Source organism: Notamacropus eugenii, chromosome 5 (genome assembly GCF_028372415.1).
Source record: "Notamacropus eugenii isolate mMacEug1 chromosome 5, mMacEug1.pri_v2, whole genome shotgun sequence".
In the NCBI taxonomy this organism is placed as follows: Eukaryota; Metazoa; Chordata; class Mammalia; order Diprotodontia; family Macropodidae; genus Notamacropus; species Notamacropus eugenii.
The window spans coordinates 77,125,718-77,143,911 of NC_092876.1; the positions used below are offsets into that span (position 1 = coordinate 77,125,718).

An 18,194-nucleotide genomic window follows, 5' to 3' on the forward strand; every position below is an offset into this window, starting at 1 on the left:
TAGAATGGACTCAGCTAGGAGCCCCCTCAAGCAAACATTCTCCACCACTTCATACTCCCCTCCCCCAAACACAGGTCTCACCTGCTTTGGGAAGGCATCCCTCGGGCTCATCCCATCTGACTCTAGTCATTCTAACCACCCCCCATCCCATACATAACTAGAGTTCCTCACAAAGTGTATCTATCTCTCTTTGTCTCTGTCATATGGTCATAGACTAGATGGGTCTCCCATCAGGCTAGGAGACCCTCTCAATAGGATAACTGACCTTACAGTATTTAGAATTAGGAGGGACTTTTAAAAACCTTCCAAGCTGTTCATTTCATAGGTTAGGAAAATGAGGCTCAAATAGTCATACAGGTAAGTAAGCACACAGCCAGGATTAAAGTCCATGTGCGCTAACTCCACGTCCTAAATCTACACATGGAATTTCTTCAGTACTTTTATAGGGACAAAGCGAAACCCAATTATTATCCCAGGATATTAAAAACAAGTAGGGCAAGCATCACACGTCACCCCACAAAAATAAATGAGTAAATGAATGAATGAAATTACAGATGAGGCCCAAAGGGCAGTGACTTGCCAAAGGTCACCCAGCTAGAAGAAGTAAAGCCAAAGACTTGAACCCTTATCCTATCTTCTCATCAGCCCATTCTGATGTTTAACAATAATAATGAATCTTAATTCTGAGTTTTCCAGACAGGAGATTTCTATCTCAGAAACAGATTATTATACTACACTCAGCTAAAACCTAAATTGTTGTGATTATTAAATGGTATTGTGGGCAAATCAGTAGGCTTGAAGTCAACTTTAGCAAGTTTACCAACCTCATTTGTGACTCTTGCTAGCTGAGTGTTCCTTACCTGAAACATTCAATTCATTCAATTCCATAAACATTTAATAAGCACCTACTATGTGCCAGTCATTATGCTAGGAGTTGGCTCACAGGGTAGTTGTGAGGATAAAATCAAATAATGTCAGTTATGTGTTTGGAAAACCTTAAAAGTGTGATGTAAAGATCAGTTAATAGTGTTGATCCTACTGTTGTCACATAGTGTTAATCAAACCCCAAGTATTAAGGACCAGACACAGTGGTAAACTCTGAGGATACAAATGAGGCAAGGCAGAGGGGTGAAGTGGGGTGGGAACAGTTTAAGATGGGAGACAAAATGAAAGCAACTCAGTATAAACAAAATGGGGACAGGATAAATTGGAGATAATCCTGGAGGGAAGGTACTAGGATTTAGGGATAGGGATAAGCTTTGCTTATCTCTTACACTTCTCCAGCAAGTTACTTTCTGTTTGTTTTTTGGTTTGTTTTCACTTTTCACTTCAATTGTTTCACTAAGCAAAGAGTACTCAACTAGAGTGGATAAAGAACCAGAAAGTCCTGGGTTCAAGTTCTGATCTCTGACACATGTCGTCTGTGTGGCCCTGGACAAGTCACTCCACAATTCTCCAGGACTCTAAATGCAGAGAAGGTGTATAGTGGCATTAGTAGAAGGAGTTCCCTTTATCAATGAAATCATAAACCTAGTCCCTATCTCCACCCTGGCAAAGGACCATCCAATCCTATAGCTAGAAGGAATCTCCCAGGATAGGAAGCCCCTCCAATGCCTCCCAGGCAAGAGGGCAGAAGCATCAGACTCTCCTAATACCTTCATCAAGAAGTAGATAGAGGTCAGAGAGAAACTGAGCAGTGACTTGGCCAAGGTCACACCGTTGTCCCCTGGTGGAACAGTGCCTGAAGCATAATATCTGATATTTCTATAGCACTTAAAGTTTCCTCCCAAAATTTGTTTTCTATTATAACATTTCATTTGATCCTGATGACAGTCCTATGAAGTACACACTATGGGTAGGATCAGAGATTTGGGAAGCATCAAGTTCCTTCCCTGACTCAGTTCTCTCCCTATTCTAATCCATCCTGCACTAAGCTGTCAAATTAATTCCCCTGAAGCACAATTCTGACTGCGTTACTCTACCCCTATTCGATAACCTGCAGTGGCTCCCTATCACCCTCAGTACCAAATATGAAATCCTGTTCGGAATTTAAAGCCTTTCACAACCTGTCCCCTCCTTCCTTCTTCCATCTTACTCTCCTTCACATCCACTACAACTCAGCTGCACTGGTCCCCTTACTGCTGATAACACAAGACACTCCATTTCCTAACTCTAGGCATTTTCACTGGCTGCCCCCAAGCCTGGCATTCTTTCCCTTCTCATCTCTGTGTCTCCTAGCTTCCTTGGTATCCTTCAAGTCTCAGCTGGAATCTAAGAAGCTTTTCCTAGGCCCCCATTAAGGCCTTTCCCTTCTCCTTTACTATCTCCAATTTACCTTTCTATATCTTGTTTGCTAGGTGGCCCAGTGGATAGCGCGCCAGACCTGAGTTCAAATCCAGCCTCAGACACTTACTTGATGTGAGACCCTAGGTAAATCATTTCACCCTGTTTGCCTCAGTTATCTCACCTGTAAAATGAAGTGGAAAAGGAAATGGCAAACCACTCCAGTATCTTTGCCAAGAACACTCCACATAAGGTCCCAAAGATTCAGACACTACTGAATAACAACATCTTGTTTGTACACAGTTCCCATGTTATCTCCCTTCCTCAGATGGTGAACTCCTTCAGAACTGGGCTGTGTTTGACCTTTCTTTGTATCCCTGGTGCTTAGCACAGTGCAGGCACCTAGTAGGCACTTAATGAATGTTTGTTGATTTCACTGACCTAGATAAAGCCCCTTCATCTGACAGATGAAATAAATGAGACAAAGAAAAGTAAAATCACTTGTCCAAGGTCACGCAAGTTGTAACTAGAAGAGCCAGGTTTTAATTCAGGCTTACTCCAAAAACTTTCCACTGTGTCTCAGTACCACCCAAAAGCATCATCACCCTCATTTTCCAGAAAAAGAAACTAAGGCTAAGAAAAATGAAGCGCCCCAAAACAATACAATTTCAAAGTGCCAGTGGTGGGATTTGAATCCGTGTCTTGAAGACTTCCTGAGGTCAGCACTTCTCTTTTAGTCTTCTGCCCCACTCAAGTGCCTGCTCTGTGCCTTCACTGTGCTAAGGACCCTATTCAGCTCTGCTACTCACCAACAGTTCAACCTTGTGCCGAAGATCACTGTGGTTTTCTGAACCTCAGTGTTCCCATCTGTGAAATGAGGGCGTTGAATGAGATGGCCTCTAAAGGGAAATTTGATGCTGTTTGGGATCCATCATTGTATGGAGGAGGAAAGACCCCTGGACTGACTGAGAATCAGCAGGCTTGAAGGGAAGTTCTTGGCACTGCGATTGCCCTCTCTGGACCTCACTTTGCCCATCTGTAAAATGAGGAAGTTACACTTGCTGATCTCTAATGTACCTCCGTCTCCAAAATTTTGTATTTTCTCTATGAAAGGCAGCATAGTGTATGTTGGCAGATGACCTTGGTCAAGTTCCTCAACTTCTGCACACTTGAGGCAACTCTCTTAGGACTGTAAGTTGCAGAGAAGTCTTTCATTACCTGGGAGTTCTCTAGAATTTAAACCAGTGGAATCACAGATCCAGCCCCTAATCCTATCCTATGATTCTATGACTCATAGGTCAGACTGGAATGTGACCCCCTCCCCCTCCATCCTCTACACTACACAACCCCTGCTACACACACACACACACACACACGCGCGCACACACATGCACACACACGCACACACACACACCACGCACAGGCCTCTCTCAAGTTAGTCTCCCCAAAAGAATCACCCTCCCTCTTTCCCTAGAGCTCACCCTCCTCTCTCCACTGGCCATTGCCAACAGGGATTAAAGCGATCAGATCAATTTCTTGGTTTCTTTTCAGAAGGAGAAGAGGAGGAGTAGTAGGGCTGGACAAGAGCGATGGAAACAATTCCAATAATGAGAGGTTGGAGGGAAAGAGGGTGACTCTCCTTCCCATCCCCGCCCAGGCACTACCAAAGCCTTGGGGCAGACAGGCCCACACATGGGTGAGGGCCCTTACCTAACCTGCACGCTGGAAGCCTAAACACCTCAGGCACATGAACAGATCAGGGGAGAGGGGAGAGGGGTGTGACTAAAACACTGGCCAGGACTGAGATCCTAATGGGATCAACTAGCCCATCACTCAGCCTCAGGGCTGCTTTGTCCAGATCTGTCCACTCCACGGCTTTCTCCAGGGTGGAAGAGCCCATTATATACACCTGTGTGACCTTGGACAAGTCCTTTCTCCTCTAGACAGCAGTTTGCTGCTTTATAAAAGGAGGGGGTTGAATTAAAGAATCTTTAAGGTCCTTTGAGCTCCAAATGCTCTAGCAACACCACTGTACCAAAAGACTTGCCATTCCGGGTGATCACTTCTCAGGATCTAGCCACAGTTCATCCTGCTCTGATTTCTGCCCCATTTCCCTTTGGATGGATGGGGAGGTGACAACAAATAGGTTGGCACTGAGGAGATGACTAGGGGCAGACCCTGCAGGGCAAGCGTGTATGTGCTTGTGTGTATGTGTGTGTGTGTGTGTGTGTGTGTGTGTGTGTGTGTGTGTGTGTGTGTGTGTGTGAAAGAGAGAGAGAGACAGAGACAGAGAGAGAGAAAGAGAAAGAGAGAAAGGCATATACTGTTCAGTATATTTTGAGACCAATCCCTCTCCCAGCCCTTGTCCCTCACTGCTCTAGTTGAATGTCTTCAGGCAGGCTAAGGCAGAACCAAGGCAGTGATCCAAAAAGACCACAGCCAGGCCGGATACAATCACACAAGAAGCTTTTTCTCTCCTCTTCCTGCCCCCCAAACCTCTTCCTTCTAATTCTCTCCTCCCTCCTTCCCTCCCAGGGCTGATTAAAGGACACGCCAGTGGGTAAACACAGCACCCACCATTTCCTGAAACATGGGCAGGCGGCTGCTGTGGGCAGGATAGTGGTTAGATGCTGGGGGACAGGGAGCCCCTGGGGCCTAAAAAGGTCCCCACTTCCCAGACTTGGAAGAAAAACTGAGAGATGGGACACCCCACCCCACCCCCCCCACCCCCCCCCCCCGCTTTTCCTCCAGATCTGGAAGGGAGAGAGGAGGAGGGGGAAGGGAGCTGAGGGAACAGGCCCAACTCAGGTGATACAGGGAGAAATGGGATAAGGATCTAATGGTCTGGGTAGAGAATCAACCAAGCAAGGCCACCCAAGACCAGGGCAAGGTGTAAAGACACTTCAGAGTTATAGGCGATGTGTTGTTGCAGAAAGAGTGCCCAACTCTGAGGCAGAAGCCCTGAGTTCATGTTCTGACTCTGAAACACATTAGCTATGACCTTGGACAAGTTATTTAACCTCTCTGGGGTCTCTTCCTTATCTCTAAAAGGGATAGTTCTTGAACCCCCTGTCTCACAGGGCTGTTATGAGGAAACCACCCGTTAACTTTAAAGAAATTGGAGTTGTTATTATTATCCCATGAGCTAGGAGAAGCCTAACAAATAAAATCCACAAAGCCAAGTTCTTTTCCTAAGCCCCTCCTCCACAAAGAAGCATACCTACCTGTCCAGCTGTGTATCCCCAGGGAAGTTCACTACCTCTCTGTTCATGTTTCCTCACCCCAACTCAACATTGTTGAGGAAGATGAAAGTAGTAAATTGTCACTAAAATGGGGAAGGGGGCTCAGATACTAGTAACATTTCTAACGTTGTGAGGATGGTGGGGAGACAAAAACTAAAAAGGAAAAAACGGAGAAAGCAAGCAAAAGAGGGCCTCTTGAACCCCACCACCCATGGCAAGGGACACCCTGGATAGGGCCAAGTCAGGGAGGTGGGGAGAGAGGGGGTCGGCTTCCCCTCTTAGAGAAACCACCCAGGATCCATGACAGACTTGGTTGCCAATCCCTTACTGTCCTAGTTCGGGCAGGGCAGGGCAAAAGCAAAAGCCTTTCTACCGTGGGGCTGCCCAGGGGAGCTGGGCCCCAGGCTCCTATGACCCCCTGACTCAGCAAAGTGCCTACAGCTGAGGTTGACCCAGCAAAGCCCCCACAGCCTACTTGCTGTGCCCCAGGAGAGTAAAACAGAGGATCTGGTCCCTTGCATCCAGGGGAAGTCTGGGGGAGGACAAGAGTTCCCCCCTCCCAACCCTTCCCCTCAAAGCCAGACTACATAGTCTCTGCAAACCTGAGATCCCCTGCCCAGAAATGGGGGTGGGGTTGGAGTGGGGGCACCGCCCCCCTTTGCTGAGGCAGTGCCCCGGAAGTCCTGAGAGGGGCTTCTTGGCTCTGCCCCACCTTTTCTACCAACCATTCTGAGTACACCCCCCGCTCCGCGGCCCAGGTCACCCTCACCGCTCCGTGGGCACTGCCCGACGGCTCTGGAAACGGTGCGCCTCCTTCCCCTTAAGCCCCCCCGCCGGCGGCGGCCCAGCGCTGCCCAGCCCTGCCCAGCTCAGGTGAGCGGAGCGGCAGCCTGCCTTACCTCTGCCCTTGCCTCTGCCCTTCCTGGCCTTTTCCTCGGACTTCTTGCCCTTGGGGGGCGGCTCGGCGCCCTCCCCACCCGGCGGCCCCTTCTTCTTTCTCCGCTTGCCCCGCAGCCAGCTGAAGGCGCGGCGCAGGCCACCCCGGGACTTCTTCTTGCGGGGGACACCGGCCTGGCCCTGGCCCTGACCCTGGCCCTGGCCGTTCGGCTCCTCGGCCGCAGGTGCGGCGGAGGCAGCGCGGGCCGCCATGGGCCGCGTGCGGGGCGGCCGGGCAGCCTCAGGCCCCCGGGGGCGGCGCGGTGCCCATGCGGGGCTGGACGCCGAGGTTCCCTCCCTGGGCAGCGGGCACCGCCGCGCGAAGGAAGAGCAAGGAGCCCAGGAAAAGTTTGAGCGGCTCCCTGGGGCCGAGCGGAGCGGGGCAGGAGGGGCCGGCGGGGCTGGGCTGGGCTGGGTTGGGCTAGGCTGGGGCGGAGAGAAGCACCGAGAGAAGGGAGAGGCGGGCCGGGAGGTGGGGAACGGGAGAGAGCGCCCTGACTCCCCACCCGCTCCCCGCTCTCCGCACCCCCCTCCTCTCTGCTCTGCCCGCCCGGCCCGGCCCGGCTCGGCCCGGCCCTGCCCCTCTCCCCGCCCTCCCGGACCCGCAGAGGGGAGCGCACCGCTCCGCGCCTCCCCCTCGCTTGGGCGTTGGGGGTGGGGTAAGGGAGGCCAGGTAACTGGGACTCTTGGACAGACCGCCTGCTAGAAAGGCGAAGTCTGTGCCCTGTCCCGAGATCGGGTCTGGGGACTATCGCCCCGGAGCCCTTGGACTTCAGGCTAGACTCTCAGGAAAGGGGAAGGAAGTATTCTGGTATCCCATAGGGGAAGGAAGCAAAGTATCCGGGTTGCCATCTCAGACCGTGCCAGGGTATGCCAAGTAAGGTTCGATGCCGGGAAAAGGGGGGCGCGGGGGCAGCGTGGTCCGGGGTTCTCTTCGAGAAAGGAAGAGGTATATTCGAGGGAGGGGTCTATCCGATGAAGAGACAAGTATTGAAGGGTCTCTCCGAGGAAAAACGGTCGGAACTTTAGCTGACCCACTAAACAGAGCGTTGAGGTGTTTCGGAGTTCTCCTCGAGAAGGGGAGGATTGTATTCCAGGGTCCTAAACGGGAAACTGGAATGAGGAGTACTCGGGATTTTCGGGAACAATCCTAAAATAAACTGAGGATCCCCTCGACCGGGAAGTAAACTCTGGGGTTCTGTCTAGGGAATGAGAAAATGGATTTGTCAGCGTCTGCCTAGTTTAGGCATGGGTGAGACTAGCCCGAGATCCCGCAGAGACCCTCGGTAGGAAAAGACTCTCAGAATGATAAACAGCTATATTAGTCACAGTGTAAAGGTATTAAAGGGATATTGTTTCTCTTATATTCCCTTTTCTCATTCCCCCCCACTTTCTATCCATCCTGCTCCCACACACATGCACATATACCTCCAACCCCACCACTGCCCTTATTTGTTCCGAGGGGAGTGATCTTGCCTTCCTCTCCCTCCACCCCCGAAGCCCCAGGATGGGACTAGGTCTTAGGATTCCTGGAATTCTTCCTCTAAATAAGTTTCTAAACCTCAGTTTCTTTTTGGTTGGACTGTGATGCCCCAGGGCACCTCAATTAGTCCACGTGGCCCCTACAATAGTCTAACCACCACTCTTAGCCTAGTTAATTACTGCTTACTAAGTGCTTTGAGATCCTCGGAGGAAAAAGTCAAAAAGAATGACTTGGGAAGAAGGAAAGGGAGAAACAGTTTTATTCCTAGAACCCCAAAAACACCATGGGCCAATCTGAGGCATGTGACCTCCTTCGGGTCCTTTCCCAGTGCTGGGGGAGGGGGCCGGATGTCTAAACCCATGTATACTCTGCCTCTAGATCAAGCCAGATCAAGCCAAATCCTCTTCCAGAAGACAGCTCTACCTTCCTAGGATATGAGTACTATAGGAATTGGGCAGACAGGCGGTATGGTCCAGTAGAAAGAGATTTTGAGAGCCAGGAGCCTGGGTTCTAGTTTCCTGGTTTTATGACCTTGGTTAAGTCCCTTATTTATTTATGATAGTAAAGAAGAGAAAACTGTCCTGAGAGTCTGAAAGACCTGGTTTCAAGTCCCAACTCAGACCTTGGGTAAGGCATTTATATTCTGAGTACAGTAGACGAGTCTCTAGGATTATAAATCACTGAGCAAATCCATATTGACAGAGGGACTTTCCTAAATAATTCCATATATATGATCATTTCCTATACCTATGAAATCACAGGTCCTGTCATAATCATGGTCAGTATCATCATCATAACACCCAATATGTACTTCATGACAGAATTAATTTACAAAGGACTATATTGAAATGAAGAGAGGTACATCACAGTTACAGAATCAGAAGGATCCTGAGGGCCCATCTAGTCTACCCCGTACCTGAAAGCAAACCCTGGCTATGGTATATTCCACAGGGGATCATTTAGCCTCTCTGCCTTTAGTGAAGGATCACTCACTATCTGCCCAGACAGCCATTCCACCTTTGGATAACTTGACTATTTATTAGAAAGTTGTTCCCAACATCGAGCCTAAATTTTCCTGTTTGTAATTTGCATCCAGTCATTGTCCGTATCAGTAGGCTGGCCAATAGGCAATGAAGTCTTAGGTTATGGCAAGTGATGAAACAAAGACAAATAGTGAGTAGTGCGTCTGGTGCATCCCCCTTCTGAGTCTGCCATGATAGTGGGGATGGCCAGCAAGATGGCAGAAAGTACTAAGAATCAGAGTTTTTCAACATCTGTAAACATTTTTTTAGCTATTGGTACTCTAAATGTGAGCTTTTGTCCAATGACCAGTGAGCTGATACTCTACCAAGGGAACTGAACCATGTCAGAAAAAGAGGTGAGCAGGTCATGTTTGGAGTTTAAGGGATGACAAACGGACTGGCAGAATACTACACTAATAAAAGTCCTAGACGAGGGCATCCAGTAAGTACATGGAGTGAATCCATTACTGGAAGGTTTATGGCAGAACACAGAAAACAGGATGCACCGGATAGAGGGTGTGGCTCCATTTCACTCTTCACAGCTGGGAGAAGGAGCTCCATTAATGCTTCAGGCCTTCCATGGATCTCTAGTCTCAATGAAGTATGATGTAATAACAAATTTGAATTGCTGCTGTGTTTTCCTCACAGATCTTATGTAGGGCTTATTATCCCCATTTCAGAGAAGAGAAAACTAAAACCTAAAGAAAGGAAGTGACTTGCCCTAGGTCACTAAGCTAGTCCCAGGGCTTCTTAACCTCCATCCTGTGTTCTGTCTTCTGCACCACACCATCCCTACATAATCTGCTTGCTCCCCTCCCCCAAATCTTTTGGCCACAAAAGGCTTGGGCAAGTCAGGATGGGGGTGGACACCTACCTGCCTGACCACCACCAACTTCCTCTGTCCCTCCAGTGAATTTGATAACTTATCAAACAGCCATTAGCCTTTCTGAAGCACCATATCTGGTTAATATCTATCACTCCCTGGACCCCCATTCAGAAAGGGAGACATTTTTCTGTCTCTTTTTGATGTCTTTATTAATGCTTTTTCTTGTCACTGACACTTCAAAATGACCCCACATAGAACTCTTTCCTTGTGACAATTAAACTTAGTCAAGCAAACCAGATCCACACAACAGCCATGTCTGGAAATACATGCCTAGTTCTGCACCTATTGCTCAACCACCTCTCTTTCTCGAAGAAGCTGGAGACATTTTTCATCATCAAGTCCTCTGGAGCTATGATTGACTGCTTTAATAAGAATTTAAAAGTTTTCTTTTAAAAAAATATTTATTGGTATCTTTCGCTTTTTCATCATCCGTATTTCCCAGTCCATCTCCCAGAGAATAGTCTTTTATAACAAAGAATCTAAGTTTGGGAGGGAAGGAGGGAGCTGAAGATAGAGAACAGTTCATCAAAACTAACCAAGTCTGAAAAAGCTTGAAAACATATACAGTATTCCACACCCATAATCCTCCACTTCTACAAAGGAGAGTGGGGAAAATGACAGAACTCTTCTTTAAGGACAAGGAATTGTTCGATCAGTTTCAAGTGTTTTGTTTTCATGATTGTCCCTTCCATTTACATTATTGTAGTCATGCATGCAGTTTTCCTGGTTCTACTTACTTTCTTTTGCATCAGTTCGTAGAAGTCTTCCTGGGGATCTCTGTGTTTGTGACATTCATAATTTCTTGTGCTCGGGTACCACAACATGTTTAATTATTCCCAGCTCAATGGGCATCTCCAGAGCCTTCACATTTTGATATCCTTTACATCGTTGTGGACATTGCATAAATTGTCCTAGGTGGAGATAGTTTTAGCTTCATTGCAGATACTGAATACAAATACAGAGACCTGTATTTATTCCGTGTGAAATGGAGTTACTCAGCCTGACTCCAGTAAGGACCAAGTGAAAGGGTTTTGTAGTAACTTAAGGTTTATTCCTCATTGACTTAATTGTGTCTTTGACACCTTTCCTTCCTTTCTCTCTCCCAACTCACTCCCTCCCCCCAAAATGTAAGGCCCTCAAGGGGAGAGATTATTGGTGGGCCCACTGGATCTTTGTTGTCCCTGCAATTAGCAGAGTGTCCCCAGCACTTGACTATAGGCACTGGATCTGTCCTTTCCTTGGTATATGGAATCCTAGGTGAGAGAACTCCCTCTGCCAAAGGAAGTTGGGCTCGTCTCTGTAATTTGCAAGTTTAGAGAGTTCCCTAGAACACTGAATGGTTCAGTGACTTGCCCAAGGTCACACAACTTGTCAGGGGCAAGATATGAACCCAGCTCTTCTTGGCCTGAAGGTCAGTTCTCTAGCCCTGCTGTCTCTGTTTAATAAATGCTTGTTGACAAATAGATCACCTGTTATTATCCTTGTATGGGATATGCATGAGGCATTCCTCACCACAGCTTCAGGAAACCCTTTGTCTGAGGCACAGCTGTGTTTCCTTTCCCATCCCCCATTGGGGGACTCCCTGAGGGCAGAGCCTTATTTCTTTATCCCACCAGGAGCCAGCTCCCTGAAGGCAGGGCTTTCTCCAAAAACCAGGGTGGAAGATTTCCCTGGGAGCATGCCCTTGTCTCCCCTCATGTTGGGGCTCCCCTAGAACAAAGCTGTCTCCCCCTCAGACCCAGAGGCTTTTTGTGGGCTCACTGACCTTGCCTGTCCTCTCTAATCAGGAGCCAGGAGAGGCTGATTTGGCAGCCTTGGCAGGCAGAGAGGCCCGGATGGACAGAATGGGCTGTTGGGCGCCTGGCTCCAGCTTCCCGGGATTAATGATTACTGAGATCCATTTCAGTGCCACTGGAGAAGGCAAGAACACCAGCGCAAGATCGAGAACTCCCTTCCCTCTCTCCCTCCCAGTGGAGCCCAAAGTCCAACCTGGGGTTTAGGCAGCTAACTGACCTGACTGGAGAGAAAAATCAACAGACACCAGAAGTTCAGCCTTTCTTGATCCCCAGCCCCCTCCATCAGAGAGAGAGACAGAAAGAGAGAGAGGAAATGAGGCCTGGGGATCCTTTCCCATATCCTGATGATTCAGAAAGGTTGCAGAGCCAGGTGGTTTGTCAGGAAGCTAGCAGGGATAAAGTCGGGTCTGGACTAGGAGACGAAGGAGGGAACGGTGACCATGGAGCAGCCAAATCCCATCAGCATCCCACCCTACCCCCCAGAGAGAGCATGTGTGTCTCTGCTTCTGGAAAACTAAACTCCACTCCTTTGCTTACTAGTTGTGAGACTTTGAGCAAGCCCTTAAACCTAAAAGTTTCCTTTTCTATAAAATAAAGGGCAGTCTTTTGTCTTCTGTGAAGTCTTGAGATGGTGGAACAAAAAGAAGAGATCCCACTTACTCCACCATTTGAAACAGGAGACCATATGCAAAGGAGTTCACTTGCTGATAAAAAAACACTAGACTTAGGATGTTTTGGTTGACATTCAGAGCTAACTTAGCTCTCATACCTTTTTGGTTTTCTTACACCTTGTACTCTCCAGTCCAGTGACACTGGCCTCCTGGCTGTTCCACAAACAAGACCCTCCCCATCTCTCAGCTCTGAGCATCTTCTCTGGCTGTCCTCCATTTCTAGAAAGCACTCCCTCCTCATCTTTACCTCCTTTTAGGCTTCTTTTAGGTTCCAACTAAAATCCCATCTTCTATAGGAATCCTACCCAGTCCCTCTTAACTCTAGTGCCTTCCCTCTTTTAATTATTTCCTATCTACCCTGTATATTTATAACACATTGTTTACTTGAACCTGGGTTCAAATTCTCACTTTGACATTTACTAACTCTATGACCTTGCACAAGTCTCTTCCCTTTAGATGATTTCTAATATTCCTGTGAACCCAAGGTCTAGGGACCGTCTCTCCCAAGCTACTCTCCCACTCTCAGGCCCTTCCCAGTGGAAGGAAAGAAGGAAGGAAGGATTTAAGTGCTACTACATTTCAGGGATTATGCTAAGCTCTTTACAAATATTTTATCCTCCCAACAACACTGGGAGGTAGGGACTATTTACTCCACCTCCATTTTATAGTTGAGGAAACTGAGGCAGACAAAGGTTAAATGTCTTGACCAGGTTCAGAGAAAGAGAGAAGAAATGAGACTTGGGAATCCTTGCCCATATCCTAATGTCTCTGAGATGGTAGGCCAAGTGGTTGTCAGAAAGCTAACAGGGACAAAGCAAGGTCTGGACAGGGCTGTTGGCAGAGGAAGAAGGGAAGAGGGAGACCAAATTTGAAGTCAGGTCTTGCTAACTCCAGGCCCGGCAGTCTATCTACTGTACCACCCAGCTGCCTGGCCATGTAAAAAGAATGGGATTTTGAGCCAATAGACGTAGCTTCAAACCTCAGGTCTACTCCTTAAGCCTAACCATATCCCCATTTTACATAAAAGGGAACTGAGGCCCAGAAAAGGGAAGGGACTTGTGCAAGGTGTCTTTGGCACTGTCTTTGGTACCTGGGGACCTTAGGTAAGTGACTTAACTTCAGTTAAGGACCTCAGTTTCTTCATCTGTAAGATGAGGGGTCTGGACTAAATGACACCTAAGTCCCTTTCTAGCTCTAAATTTCTGGTCTTATGAACCTTCACCAGGACATAATCTGAGGCTCTCCTGGGTGTGAGGGTCCTCCAACCTTACCCAGAAGATCATAATTGGTGTTATCTCCCCATTTTTATACATCAAAGCCTCAGAGAGGGCAAGAAACTGACCAAAAGTCATACAACCTAGAAGACCTGTAGGGTCTTGGCCTCCTGCCTCCAACTAAAGGTCTTGGCCTCCTGCCTCCAACTAAATTTTCTAGGGCTTCTTCCTTGCTTTTGCGGGGGAGAGTGGAGGTCCAGAAGGCAGGAAGGAAAGAGGGATCCTCTGTCCAAGGAACTTAAATGAATCAGTGCTTTGATGACCTCGAGCAAAGAAGATCCTTGCTTTGGTGGATCTCTCATTGAAAGGTAGGGGCACGGTCCAGGTCCTCCCCATGAGAGTCAACCTGCTGCAGTAGAAATAGCATTGAAGTCAGACCCAGGAAATCTGGATTCCAATCCTGGCTTTGCCACTTACCAACTGTGAGCCCTTGGACAAGTCCCTTCCCTTTTCTGGGCTTCAGTTCCCTTTTATAGAAAATGGGGATATGGTTAGGGTTAGGGAGTAGATCTGTGATTTCACTGATAGAAATTGCCAATGAGGAATTTTTTCAATGCAGGTCTGTCATCTCTTCAACTTAAAAGTCTTAGGAAGTTGCCTAGAGCACACTGAAGGTGTTTAATAAATGCTTGTTTACTTCTTCCTTGGAGTCATACAAGCATGTAGTCAGAGACAGGACTTGAACCTGGGTCTTCTTGGCTTGGAGACCAGCTTTCTATTCACTACTTTGGTAATGATATTTTTAAAATAAGTTTTATTGATGCTTTGGGTTTTTACCTCAGTCACTTTTGAAAATAGCTCTTTAATACTCTTCAAAATTTTTTTGGAGGCAATCAGGGTTAAATGACTTACCCAGGGTCATACAACTAGAAGTTATTGAGGTCACTTTTGAACACAGGTCCTCCTGACTTCCAGGCCTATGCTCTATCCATTGTGCCATCTAGCTATTCCAATTGCCTTCAAATTTAACTTCCTTTGTAACAAAGCAAAAAAAACTGATACAGTTACAATGTATACCCGGTTCTGCTTCCATAATCTTCTGCCTCTATAGAGAGAGGAGGGAAGTATGTTTCATTATTTCTTCCTCAAATCATTAACTAAAATGGGGATAAACTGCACTGCCTCCATCCCAGGACTGCTGTGAGGAAAGAAACTGGATGGAATTAGGAGCCACTATAATTCCCACAATTTGCAAAACAGAGTTCAAAATGGAGAAATTCTTCTATTGGATCTATGCACACGTACCCCAATTCCTTCTTCCATACCTGGATTACTAGGGAAGAGGGTGGGGATGGCTCATCCCTGGTCTTTGTAAAACAGCTGGGTTTTCTTGAAGAGAACCTTTCATCCTGTCTGTTTGGGTCCTCACATCAGCCCTGAGAGGTAGGCAGAGCAGTTGGTTATCTCCCTTTTTCAGACATGGACACTGGATTTAAGGGACCTATCAGGTTACACAGTGGCTACGTGACAGAGCTACAGCACGAAGAGTAACCCAGATCTGGGGTCCCAGGTCAGAGTTCTTTCCAGAAAAAGACAGAGGAAGAAATTTTAAATGATTTCACTGGAGTAAGATAGTTATGCATGTTTACATTAGAACTTTCAGTTAGGTTTACAAAGTGCTTTTCTCAAAAGAGAAATGCAGGGGCAACAAGGTGGCACAGTGCATAGAGCATCAGCCCAGGAGTCAGGAGGACCTGAGTTCAAATCTGGCCTGGGACACTTACTAGGTTTGTGACCCTGGGCAAGTCACTTAACATCGATTACCTCCAAAAAAAAAAATTACAGAAAAGCTATAGAGTGGAGACAGAGACCAGGAATACCTGGAATCAACTGCTGCTTCTTATACATATAGACAGTGTGATCCTGAGGGGAGGGGGTCTCTTAACCTCTCAACTCTGTCAAAGACAGGGTGGCCTTGGTAGAGAGAGTGAATCTAAAGGTCCTGTGTCCTATTCCCTATCCTATCTGTCTTCACAACAACCCTGCAGCATTGGTGGTATTATTGCCATCACATGAGAAAGAAAGAGTACACTTGGTTCAGCTCTAATACTGACTAGCTGTGACAACTCCAGCAAGTCACTTCTCACCTCTCTGAGACTCAGTCTTCTCATCAGGAAAGTAGGGATGATAATGAACTGCTATTCTCATTATGATGTCAACTTCAAGAACAGTGCTCATTCCATGACTCTGAACTGCGGGAGAGGCAGTATGAGCAAGTCGCTTAACTTCTCTGTGCCTCAGTTTCCTCATCTGTAAAATAAAACAGACTAGAGAGCCTCTAATACTTCATTTCACTTCTAAGTCTATGATCTTATGCTAAAGACTCTCCTTTGGGCAGACTGTATGGCATGTATAGGTATGTCGTGTGTGCACTGTGTGTTGAGTGCATGGTGGGGGGGGGGGACAAGCTGGGCAGCTTCATCAGCCTCCAACTCCCTACAGGGACAATGGCCCAAAGATGCTCCTAGATTCCTAGTGAGGGGGTCTTGATGATACTACCCTTGCCTTCGGACTAGTCTTGCTCTCTGTCAGGAGACAGTTCACCACTCAGACATCCTTACCCTTTGGGTACTGTTCCCAACCAGACCAAATCCCTCTTCCCCCACACCTAGACTGTCATCCCAGAATCCCTGACCTGGGAGAGACCTGAGAGGATGTCTAATTTAACCTATACTGAACATCCTTGCCAAATGACCAGCCAGCTTCTGCTTGAAAACTTCCCCTGATGGGAAGCTCATCACTGCTTGAGGCAATCCATTTCACCTTTGAATAATTCTAATTGCTAGCAAATCTCCTCTTAAATGGAGCCTAAATCGGCTTCTTTTGAACTTTTCCCTCACTGTTACTCCTTTTGCCTTCTGGAACCAAGCAGAGCAAATCTAATCTCTTTTCCACATGACAGCCCTTGAGATATGTGAAGGCAGTGATATTTTCCTTCCCTATCTAATGTCCTCAGCTCAAGTGGACAGAGACTTTGTGTGATCAGGGAAAGCCCTAACACTAATTCAAATAGACTTCTAGTCAGGAAGTCTCTGTGGGACCTCAGACCTTGGAGCCCTTCAAGGCTTAGAAAGACCCCTGGGGTATGCTTGGGGTTAGGAGCTGGCTGGGGTGACCTTCTAGCTTATGGTACCACCAGGGAAGGCGTTGTGTGCTCAGGGTTGTTGGGTGGGGCTGGTCCCCTGCAATGAGTGTTTGCAAACACCCACTTTACTGGCCCTTGGCACTGTAGCTGGCACAATGCCCAGTGTTCTAAGTTAGAAGGAAAACGCCCATACTCAAGTGGTGCTGTTTCCTCTACCATCCAGAAGGCTGTCAGAGTTCAGATCTAGGGACTTCAGCATAAGGAACTCCTACACAGAACAAAGGATGAAACTTAGGGTCACCCAAAGGAGTCCCAGGTACTGCATGATTTATAGAAGCAGAAGGTCCTACAGAGAAACAAGAGACCTAGACAGATGTGGTGTGGTGTAGTAGAAAAGATACTGTGCTTGAAGGTAGGAGCCCTGGGTGTAAGCCAGCATCTGCTCTTATCAAGTCACTTCACCTTCATAAACCTCAGTTTCCTTACCTATAAAATGGGGATAATAACACTTAGACATCCTACTTTCAGGCACTGATGTGAGGGATGAACTTTGTAAGCCTAAGGGCTATAGGAAAGTGAGTTATTTTGGAAGCTCAGGGGTGGACTGTGGGGAGAAGCTCCTTTTACCAAAGCAGATCCACACTTGTTCTGCTGTGGATCATCTCAGAAAATTGCCTCGAGGCACCAGGAAGCTTGACTTGGCCAGGATGTCACATCTAGGACCTAGCTCTTTCACTACATGTCACTGTTAGTATAGCGATTATTTATACACAAGAACACACACAAAGAATCCTGGAATGTTTGAGCTAGAAAAGACAATTGGGCACTAGGAGCCAGGGCAAGCTTCCTGACTATAAGGCCTGTTTGTCTTGTGTCTTTGTATCCCATGCTTAACAAAAGCTCGTTGATGAACTGGCCTTGGAGATCATCTAGTTTAATGAAGAAACAAGAAAGGAGAAGAGTCTTGCCTGGTAGTGACCTTGGATGGAGGCAGCTAAGTTACTCAATGGATAGAGCAGTGGACCTGGAATCAGGAAGACCTGAGTTAAAATCTGGACTCAGATACTAGCTGTGTGACCCTGGGCCAGTCACTTAACCTCTTGGCCTTAATCCACTAGAGCAGGAAATGGCAAACCACTCCAATATCCTTGCCAAGAAAACTCCATGGCCAATATGGTCCATGGGGTCACAAAAAGTTGGACACGACTGAACACGCACCAGTCTCAGGCACTTTCTAACTGTGTGACCTTGGGTAAGTCACCTAACTCCTGTTTGCCTCAGTTTCCTCACCTATAAAATGGAGATAATATTAGTACCTACCTCCCTGGTTGTTGTGAGGATCAAATGAGATAATTGTAAAGCACTCAGCCCAGTGCTTGGCACATAGTAAGCCCTATAGAAATGTTAGCTGTTGTTATTATGTGCCAGATGCTGTACTCAGAGCTTGGGATACAAGGATAAAAACCAAATAGTCCCTGTCCCAGGAGAGGGGTGCAGGGAATGGGGAGGAAGGGAA

At 47.3% G+C, this 18,194-nt stretch overlaps 1 protein-coding gene across 2 annotated transcripts in view; it reads right to left on the reverse strand.

Moving 5' to 3' along the window:
• The window catches only part of NHSL3 (NHS like 3), a 41,838-nt gene extending 34,864 nt beyond the window's left edge, over positions 1 to 6,974 (reverse strand). The window contains exon 1 of one of the 2 annotated variants that reach the window (XM_072609796.1): positions 6,425 to 6,974. In XM_072609796.1, the coding sequence (XP_072465897.1) occupies positions 6,425 to 6,674 (250 nt within the window). In that variant the 5' untranslated portion in view covers positions 6,675 to 6,974. Of the gene's footprint in view, positions 1 to 3,092; positions 3,320 to 6,424 lie in introns of those variants that run through there. The other variant, XM_072609799.1, reaches the window with a different exon arrangement.
• Positions 6,975 to 18,194: the final 11,220 nt, after the last annotated feature.